This window comes from Papaver somniferum, chromosome 1, assembly GCF_003573695.1.
Source record: "Papaver somniferum cultivar HN1 chromosome 1, ASM357369v1, whole genome shotgun sequence".
NCBI classification, from domain to species: Eukaryota; Viridiplantae; Streptophyta; class Magnoliopsida; order Ranunculales; family Papaveraceae; genus Papaver; species Papaver somniferum.
The window spans coordinates 99,781,666-99,792,530 of NC_039358.1; the positions used below are offsets into that span (position 1 = coordinate 99,781,666).

General features: G+C 36.0%; 1 protein-coding gene across 1 annotated transcript; it reads left to right on the forward strand.

Annotated features, from left to right (window-relative positions):
* Positions 1 to 3,490: 3,490 nt before the first annotated feature.
* Positions 3,491 to 10,609, forward strand: LOC113331574 (putative cyclin-B3-1). Its single transcript, XM_026578270.1, has 23 exons — positions 3,491 to 3,591; positions 3,677 to 3,734; positions 3,843 to 3,936; positions 4,026 to 4,083; positions 4,170 to 4,218; positions 4,303 to 4,396; positions 5,052 to 5,109; positions 5,591 to 5,645; positions 5,734 to 5,815; positions 5,910 to 5,942; positions 6,033 to 6,078; positions 6,183 to 6,222; positions 6,396 to 6,489; positions 6,623 to 6,649; positions 6,853 to 6,910; positions 7,564 to 7,824; positions 7,981 to 8,103; positions 8,928 to 9,020; positions 9,107 to 9,268; positions 9,378 to 9,437; positions 9,527 to 9,625; positions 9,710 to 9,888; positions 9,983 to 10,609. The coding sequence occupies exons 1-23, from the start codon at positions 3,577 to 3,579 to the stop codon at positions 10,137 to 10,139; spliced, it is 1,995 nt and encodes a 664-aa protein (XP_026434055.1). The 5' UTR covers positions 3,491 to 3,576; the 3' UTR covers positions 10,140 to 10,609.
* The last annotated feature ends 256 nt before the right edge of the window (positions 10,610 to 10,865 follow it).

The following is a 10,865-nucleotide window of genomic DNA, read 5'->3' on the forward strand; positions in this document are numbered from 1 at the left end:
GTTCTTCTTCACCATAACTAGTTCACATGACTCAAATGAACTAGTTAGAGAGTTGTTCAATTGCAAAGAATTCTTATGTAACTACACAAGACACAATGGAAGCAAAGATAATTTGATTCACTCGAATCGGTTCATGAACTTTTATAGCCACAGTTTGCAAAATGCATTCCTTAGTCTAAGTTTAAGTTCAGAAATCATCTTCAGATATATAACCTTCTTAAGTTCGTAGACTTTGTTTGCGGACTTAAGTTACCGGGCAGAGTTTACAAACTCCAGCAGAAATTCTCGGGATGAGAACTTCGCCGGTTCGCGGACTGGGTTCGCGGACTGAGTTCGCGGACTTAGCTTCACGCACTAGTTTTTCAACTCCAGCAGAAATTCTCGGGTTTGAGAACTTCGGCAGTTCGCGGACTTGGCTCACGCCATTCTTCCGGTTCTCTTGATCAACAAAGTTCGCAACCTTTGGTTCAAGGAATATGACTTATATATAAATGTGTTTCCACAACAATGCTTATGTCCACCATTGGTTATGTAATCTAAATTCTCATTCCAATCATTGAAACATTCTTCGTCAAAGCAAATTTCAAAGTGATTGAAACATATCATGACTTTCGTCACTAGGTAAAGATAAACTTGGTCGAAATAAAAAGCTTACCAATATATATTTCGAGATATAGATAGGCGAGGTTTACTCGGCTCGAAATACCAAATGTGTATAATCAAAGTCTATATATAGCATACAACCTTTTGTATCAAGAAGTAGGAGATAAAATAGATAGACTTTTGAGTGATAAATAAGTTCAAGTCTTCACATACCTTTTTGTCAAGAAGGTCCACCGGTTCCTTGAGTAGTTCTTCTTCTTGTATTACGAATCGCCATGAATTCCTTGAGCTCAACTACACTTTCTATACTAGTCCGTGACTTAGCTATAGTAGACTAGAAATCAAGACTTATAGTTTTGATCACTAACATTGACAAATATGCTTGAGATAGCAACGCATGCGAGTTTAACCAAGCAATGCTCTAACAAATAAGTCAAAAGTTTTCTGGCCTACGGTTGATGCTAGGAGTCACGAAGAAGGTATGTTCCCCCACAACATAGGTAGACCTGTGGGTGTTCTGAAACTCCTTGGGGGTCATGTGAGTCTTGATTTACAATTTTGTAGCGATATGGTGCTCAGTTGGGTTAACAAGACTACACAACTGATGAACTCTATCAAAAGCTCAAGGACCCTCAGTGTGAACTTCTTTTGTTATGCAATTGTGCCGGCGTATCTAAATTATATTTCACGATGCGTACTACCAAGCCGTCCGCCCTTCATCCAGGTATTGATCTCTTTGACCGTCAGCTTGAGCTATTTTTAAGACACCTTGTGACGGGAGATGGTGCTGGTTTTGGCCCTCTGCAACTACGCATCTCTACTCTCCCTATCAAAGATGGCGGCTTGGAGATTTACACTATATCCGACACCAGCAAATATTGTTTTCTAGCTTCTCAGAGTCAGACCAAGGATGTGGAGCAGATTATACTCGGCAGCCTACACCCAGCATGTTGCGAGAGCGGTCTTACTTACCAGCAGGCTCTACAGTCCTTCATTCAGGTTTGTGGTTTGCCTTCTTCATACATCATTGAAGAAACTGCCTGCCCTTCCATGCTCTCCTTGGTAGTTATTTATTTTGATGTTGTGAAAAAGCAAATCCTAAACCAATTTATCTTGATTGAGAGAGACTCTACTCTGTGGTCATCCAAAAGGATCAAACGATCTCAAGATTACCTTTTAGCGGTCCCCATAAGCGGACTCCATCAATGTCTTGGGCCGAGATAGTTTAAGGTTGTTTTGTGTTATCGACTTGGCATCCCACTCTTTACCAAAGGGGGTTTGTGCTCGTGTTACAAGCAGGAAATGGATATTTTCGGTGATCATGTCTTGCATTGTGCCAATGAAGTTGCGCTTAAGTATTGTCATGATCTTGTTCGGGATGTGGTTGCTGATATGTGTTACAGGATTGGTGTTCATGTTAGGAAGGAAGTGTCTCTGGGCCTTCTTTCTGACGGTACTGCTTTGAGACCTGCTGACATCTTTGTCTATAGATGGGAAAATGGGAAAGATATGTGTTTCGATGTCACTGGTGTTTCGCCTTTCACCACTAGAGCGAGTACTATTTTTAAGCCAGGACAGACCATCGCCAATGTTGTTCTACGTAAACGTAACATATATCTGGAGAATTGTGCAGCTCATGGGTACAACTTGGGGGTTCTGGCCTTCACTACCTTAGGGGAGCTTGGTGAGGATTTTCTTGTGTTTCTGAAAAGGCTTAAGAATTGTTTAGCTAATCTTGATGCATGTAGTGGTCATGGTAGTTTTCTATTCCATAGATTAGGATTTTTTATTCAGAGGGGTGTTGGTGCTCAGCTTGTTGCTAGGCTGCCAACCCCCCAAATCGACCCTGTGTAATTCTTTATTTCGTTCAAGGAATAATATAAATAATTTTTTTTTAAAAAAAGCAAACAAAAAAACTAATAATAATAAAACTCACCAGATCTTCGTATGAAGCACCGTTTTTAGTTTTCCGATATATAGCGTTAAGGATTGACACGAATTTTCTCACATGATTTTTGATTATTTTCATCTTTGTTTTTAAGGCAGCGGGATTCCTTCCATTAGGATTGCCGTTGCGTTCGACGAAAATTTGGTGAATACGATTCCAAAATAAAGATGTTTTTTGTTGCGCATCTACAATTTCATCACAACTCACATAAATATATGCAGCAATAAGATCAATCTCTTCCTGCTGTACAAAATTATTAACCATTTCGAATCAAACTAAAATATAAGAACTTGAGTAGTAGAAGGTAAAGAATTTTTTTTGAAGAAGTATAGTAAAAGAGAGATAAGAAATCAATTAAACTCAATTGATTGGGACAAACTTTGAATAGAGAATTAAAGTTGTATTTATAGAGGATTTTTGATAAGTTTTTGAAAAAATAACCATTGGGATCCGACGGTGGAGACAATAGAGCCATTGAGAATGATGAATGGTTAGGATCGGGTGTGAGAGAAGTGTAAACGAGAAAAATTCAATTTTCTTTTTTTTAGCAAACAGATACCCAGTTACCGTGCAAAAAGTTATGGGAACTGAGTATCCGTTTCAACTGCCAAAAAAATACTCAGTTTCCGTAAAGCATAATTTTACATGGAAACTCATTTCCCTTCCCTATTAGGGAATCAAATCTGATCAAATTTTAAGTGTAGGGAAGGGATATCCTCTGAAGGGATATGAGAGACCATAGTACTCGTAATGTAGGGAATAGGATAGCGAAGGCAAATGGTGTGCCATAACAATCCATAGCACTCCGGTTAACCAATTCCCAAATCTGTAATATTTTCTATTGGTTAGGGACAATTTGGTATTTCAATAAAGATTTCAAAACACAAAGGGCGGTCTGTTCTCTCTCTCTTCTCCTCCTTGTTCAATCTGAACGAAACGCCAACATTCTTACTTCTTCTTATTTTAAGTTTTCTCATTCGTCACCACAGAATCGCAGAGTAGAAAAAGAAAAAGAAAAATTAATAATGGTGTCTTTCAAGGTAAAACTATAACTTCAATGTTCTTTCGTTTAATCTTCTTTGATCATAAATTTGAATCCCTTTTCAATTTCATTTGAAAATTTAGGGCAAACTGAATTCAAACCAATGTCGAGTTATAGAGGATCGGAAAGCAATCACTAGCAGTGAGTTCATCATCTCTCTTAACATTATTTCAGTTTTTGTTTCAATCTCTTCTTCTTCTTCTTATTCCTGATTGACGACTGAATCACTAATACCTGTTTTTATGAAAGATTTCAAGATTTATTCCGACAAGAACGAAAAGATTAATGTACTCGAACGTGAATCTTCCGGTAACATTGCAACAAAACTACTTCTTCCAACTAGGTATTGTTTCATTTCTCTCTCTCTCTCTCTCTTTCTCTATTTCAGTTTCATTTATAAATTTCTCATAGTTCTCTCTTTTTGGATTCAAGGAATTCATTACCGGTTACGAACGGAGCTCTTATGGATGAATCCAGTGATGTTAAAAAGGTTCAATTTGATTTTCATAAACATTGTTTTTCATCATGTTTGACTAGTGTTAACTTTTTCAGTTCCAACTTGTTTTAATATTTTAGGGTTTTGCGGAAAATTCAAATACCAGTAAGAAGAAAAACGATAGTACTGGTAAGACATGAATGTGTGATGTATTTAAGAGAGACTGAATGTGTTCTTTGTGTGACTCCTTTTTTCATACTTTTTTTTTAACAGTTAAAGTGAAGGTCAGAAGGAAGGTCTTGGCTGATGTTAGCAATGTCAGGAGCTATATCTTTAGGAACCGAAAAAGCGATGGCGCTAAACCATTGTAAGTGCTATTGCTTATTTGTTTGGAGCAACACCTGTAATGGTAATTATATCCTTTACTTTGTTTTTATGTAATGGTTGTGTGTTTCTTAGTTATTGTTTCAAAACTGAATAGCAGATGATATCTATAAAGTATCAAAATGCTTAGTAAATGAGGTTCTCTGGCTTAGCCTTGATGTCTTTCTACAATTCTTCATTTATGGCATTTGTTGTTGATAATAGAGATTTCGAAACCCCCCCACCCCCCCCAAACACAATAGCATTTCATGTTCTGGAGAAAATGATTTGAACAGAGAATTAGCTTACAAGTGCTGTTGAAAGGTAAGAGGGAAAAAAGTAGCTTGTTTCAAGGGTACGTGATCTGAATTTCATTTCTTAGACTAGTTATTTAATAAGTAGGAATCAAACTATTATGCTCCTGCAAGATTACATTGAATGCGAAACATATAAAACGTTGGATACTCAGTTAATGGGGTGTCTCAACAGTGAGGTTACAGATGTGAACGTTTTTTGTTATTCTTATTATAAGAATGCTCTAGCCTAGGTAGTGTTTCTTGAATTTCAATTATTTCCTTGTTTATTAGATTCTTTTGTGTTTTGTCAGGAATGATAAATACGTTCTATATTGACGTGCAATATTATCTGCATGTGTATAGGGTTTCAGAGGCTCGGGGTACGGCATGTACAAGTATGTCATCAAGAAAGGCTACCATGGTATATATACCTAACAAGAGTTCGCTTTCATTTTAGTTCCCTCTCACCTCGTGCATGATCGTTATTTCCTCTATCCATGCAAATAGACTGCACTTAAGTCCAGGAAAAAACTATTTTTTAGACTCTCTGATATTTGTTAGTGAATGTGAACATACTTATGCTTTATAGACAAAAAAGTAAGACCATTCAAAGCTTCTGAAATAGATATTGTCGTATAACTTGTATAAGCGTTATGATTTCGGCCACAATTTTGTTTTCCACAGTACTATAATACCATACATAGAGTTACTTTCGATTCTTTTCCTGCTTTTCGTTATATTCCACACTCTTGTGCCACAAAGCTTGACAATGGTTCCCATCATCCACAATAATTTCTTCTCTTTTCTTTTCTTTTCTTGTCTTCTTTCTTATTTTTCAGTAATTATATATACATCTTTTTGTTTTAGCTGTAAAATACTTAAGATTGTACTTCTAAAATTAGGGAACCAGGAGAACTAGCCTTGGTCAAGGTGCTAATCCTCACACAGCAACTAAAGGTTAGCTGTTATTTTTTCCTTTTACACTTAATCCCATGTTGCTCTCTATTCAATATCTTTACTCAAATTTATTACTTTCGGAGAACAGTTGATGTGAAAGGTTCTAAGGTTTACGCTGATAGTCAGAAGACTAAGGGCCTGGATCATGAATCTATCAGTAACAATGCCAGGTGACAACAGTTTATAACATTATACTTTTAGTGATTCTGGATATTTCTATAATTTCATTTGAGGGAGTTTTGAATTTTTCTTCTGCCTTGACAGGAAAACTGCCAAGCCGGCTCTAATATCGACGAGGTACCTTAGATTCAACCCCAAAAGTTTAGACAATTAATCAGCACAGTTATGAACTAAGCTTTTTTTTTTTACTTTTTTTTTCAACTGTAGGAAATCATTGCCAGTAACAAAGGGAGCTACTATAGTTGATCCGAAGGTTCGTGTAGTTTCTTGCTTTACTGTGTACGGGCTAGGATTAGGTGCTTTCTAACTCAATTAAGTATATATTCTTGTGTTTGATATTGTTTTTCCAATCTGTAGGAAAATGGAAAGAATACAAAAAGAAGTGCATCTAATTCTGGTAAGGATGAGATGTTTGGAGACTCTTCTATCTGGTCACCAGAAAGATACACTTAACACAAATGAATACATTGATACGATTAACAATTAGTTAATAAGTGTGCAGAATGTTCAAGAAACCACCATCAAACTAAAATGCTAAATACATATTATATTATTGTTTGTTGAATTCAGTTAAAGTTATGGTTGGGAGAAAAGTAGTTCCCTGTGTAAGTAATGAAAGGACCTACTTAAGGAGGAACCGAGCAAGTGATGGCTTCATATCTATGTAAGTGTTGAAATATATATGGAATTTATTTTTTTGCTTAAAGGAATAGTTTAATATATCAGTTTTTTTTTTTAGAGTTAGGCTTTATCGGGAATCAATATAACAATTAATAGATCCTATTGATTTGGTGCAGGAATGGACAATCTAGAGGATTACAAGGGTGTGTATACTTCCCACTGTCTCTTGTTTGGTAGATCTCAAACAATTTTTATTTTTTTATCTAGCAACCGTAATCTATTTGTTAAACAATCATTTGGTGTCACTGTGTATGGAACTTTTTGCCTCCTCTTCTAGAACAACAATTTATTTTTAACTTCTAAGCAGATTCACATTTCTACTGTTGTGTCATTGGTATGTTCCCAGGATTCAAGTGGATCGAGGTACTTTTTATGCAACCACATTGTCAAAGAGACCCCTCGGGGTATGTAACCTTTTCTATCCTGCAACCGTTGTTCCCTTTTCAATCGAATTTCATTTGTATTACCTTTTACTCTTTTAGCTTATTATAATAACTAGCTGTTCCATGTTGGTAGGTCAAATCTTTGGATGATATTGTAGTTTTAGAATATTTTTAGAAGGCTGAAACTTATGCTCGATTTATTGTTTGTTGTTCTTATTTTGATGCTTGGTTGTATACCTAGGTCTTTTTTGTTCAATTGTACATTTATAACTGCAGCAGACACCTTGGTACAATCGATAAGAGGGCATACCTTTTCTTTAGAAAGTTGTGGATTGTTCATTTCTCCAAGACTGGACCTTCATCAACTAATATTGGATAACAGCCTTATGGCATGGAGATGGCATATGATCAGTAGTTTAATAAATACAGTACCAGTTGGAACTTTTCAGAATCATCTAAATTTGAACCAGACTAAAATGCAAAATTTACGTTTTTCTTCCAGTTGCTTAGGCTTAGTGTCCTTTACATCCATCAAAGCTACATTTTCACTTCAGAACTCAAATTTCATCCTCAAATATTATTTTTCTTTACTATTATGTTTTCCTCTGTATGTGCAACTGTTATTATTTTGATACTGTCATTCAGTTTATCTAGTTGTATTTTATGTCATACAGCCTACTGGAAAATTCACACATTCAGTCTCTTCTATGCGAATCGGTTCAAATACTGCCTTGGGTTTGAAGAAACCTAAAGCTGCTGTAGCTGCAGCTACATCGAAGAGAAAGGGGGAAATACCTACAGTCTGTGACCCAAAAAATACTAAGTTTGTGGGTTCACATGGAAATAACTTGATTACGAATCCTGCAGATGTCATCTCTGGAGCAAAAACTAGTCGTCGTAAATCTTTTACGTCTTCCCTTGTAGCAAGACCCGAGGTAACCTTTGAAAAAAACATCTTTTATTTCTTGATTATCTCCTTTTCATTTACTTGCACTTGCTTATTCTTTTCCCTATCTTTTGAGATTTGAGGGCGTGATGTGTTCTTTATTTATCCAAGTATGTATTGAAATATTGTGGTGATATTTTGGCAGATATTAAGAGTATCCACAGATGTTATTAAGCATGTGGAGTTACCTCCCATTGATGATAACAGAAATCACCTTGAAGTTGCTGAATACGTCGATGATATATATCAGTATTATTGGGTTATGGAGGTAATGTGTATATTGTTGCTCTCGTGTAATTTGAATTGTCTGTTACATTTCCTTTCAGCGTATTAAATCTGAGACCACAGTCTAGTATGTTGTACTGTTGCTAGTGTTACTTTTCTGAATTTTACGTCTAGAATGTGTCAATATATTCTTCGGTTGTGGAACAATGTAGAATTGCTACATCGATTGTTCTTTTCGCTAACAAACATGCTGATTTGCTTTAGATGCTTCTAAAACGGCAGCTGGTCATAAATATTTACTTTGGCCGTCAATTTGAAATATCCCTCGAGTGTTACACAGTTAATAATTATTAATAAGAGGTTTGACGTGCTTCTTCATTTCAATGTTGTCAGGCTTATGGTAAATAGATCGATCTTTTTGCTTTCATCACTTTGTTATGCATGATTTTGCTTATGCGCATAAGAGATAAATCCTAAAAGATATTTCTGCAGGCTTAAGGTTTACTGTAGTCTTGTTCCAACTCAATCTTTAGTATTATCTCTTAACCACTTCGAAGCTTAATCTAGGACAATGTACCGACATGATTTGCTCAGATGGGTGTCAAAACCAGTGGTGGTGCCTTGAAAAAAAGTTTCGTGTTTCTAATTGATAATCACAAAGCACCAGAAACCATATACGTCATGTGAGGCTCTGAAGAAGTATGCCCTGGCGCTTACTGGATTAAGCAAAACCACTACTGATGGAAATTTACAACTATGAATCTGTGATTGCTTTATTGTTGACAACATTCAATTGATTTAGGATGTTGAAATTGTTGATTTGACTGAAAATTGTGGGTATCGTTGCTGAAATATTGTTTTTGTCAGGCAGAAAGCACATCTCTAGCAAACTACATGGAGATTCAAACAGATGATATAACTCCTAAAATGCGAGGAATTCTTATAAATTGGCTCATTGAAGTATGATATCAACTCATTTTTTATTGCCTTTCCCCCCCTTAAAAAGTATGTTCCTGACTCCTCAATTGTAATTCACTTGGTTGCAGGTCCACTACAAATTTGACTTAATGCCAGAAACTTTGTTTCTCATGGTCGTATTGTTTGACAGATTTCTTTCTGTTTTTTCAATAAAAAAGAACGATATGCAGTTGGTTGGTCTTACAGCCCTCTTGTTGGCATCAAAATATGAGGATTTTTGGCATCCGAAGGTAGATTTACATCAGTCTAGCTTCAACCCATTTCATGAAACCATCTAATTAACGGTACTCTTGCGCATATTATGTTGTCAAATAAAAGAAACCGATAATCTTAACGCAGGTTAAGGAGTTAGTCAGCCTTGCTGTCGATACCTACACTAAAGATCAAATGCTTTCAATGGTGTGAATCTCAAAACTCTCCTTGTATATATTCATATCAACCCCAAATTTACAAATATTCTGATTCAATCCCCTTCTATCTATCTCCAGGAAAAGCTGATACTTAAGAAGTTGTCGTTTCGTCTAAATACACCAACTCCTTATGTTTTCATGTTAAGGTTTCTCAAGGCTTCTCAATCGGATGCTAAGGTATGTTATTAACTGGGTTAAGTTACCTAATGGCTGCAGTAGTTTACTTCTTAATGTCTTGATATTAATTGCGGGCTTTACCAGGTCGAAAAACTAGCATTCTACCTTATAGAGCTGTGTTTAGTGGAATATGAATCTTTGAAGTTCAAGCCATCATTATTATGTGCATCAGCAATCTATATTGCAAGATGTACGTTACATGAAACTCCAGAATGGACTCCTTTACTTTGCAAGCATTCACACTATGAAGAACCACAACTCAGGTATTAAATTTACAACCTTCTTTATTTTAATTATAGTCTATCTAGTGTACACATGAGTTGAACTCAATCTGGAATACTGATTCTTTATTTTCAGGGTTTGTGCAAATATGATCCTGAGATTTCAAAAGGGTGCTAGTCGAGGGCCATTGAGAGTTGCTTATGATAAATACATGCAAGATGATCATTGTTGCGTTGCAGGAATAAAAGCTCTGGATAGGCTTCCCAGTTATATAGAACCTAACTCGAGGTAAGCTTGTAGTCCAGTCCCACTGTATATATGAGTGATAATGTGTTCAGTAATAGAGAAAGTAAAACAATTGCACCTTCCGTTTTAAAATAGTGTGAAATGCTTCTACAATACCTAGTAATTTCCTGGCAGTTGTCACCTTTCGACGAAATTGCCACAACTTAGAGCATACAAGAAGTTTAGTATCCTTATTTTTTGTGTGTATTAGACTTTGCCTTGTCGTTAGTTCCTCTTACTATGATAGTGCTGTCATAATATGTATCATCTTCTGTAGTTACTTGTCAATCTGAATCTTTGTCGTCAAAAGCAAAAGCAAACGTCTTCTTGTTGTTGCAAATATGAGCAATTGCATGCTTCCTCTATGTTCCCAAAATTATACTGACAACAAATGTTTGCCTGATTTTTGGTATGGTGGAGAGAAACTTGATTAGGAATTTTCTGAGAATCAGATTGTTGAACTATATGGTGGTCATGAATTCCTAGATACTACGTATTTAAGAGATCATCACCTCTTGTCAAGCCTAAACCTAGTCTGACCTCATGTCCGACTAGGTTATTGGTTTTTGTTACACAAATACTTAGATAGCAGAATGTGGTAGGTTTTGTGGAGAAAAATATCTTGGTCACCCAAACCATGCCTACTTCCAAGTAACGGTTTAATAAAATCTTCCGGACTTGATGAATTTTCACTTTTGCTTTTGTGACCGCAAGGTCCGCCTGCTTTATTTGA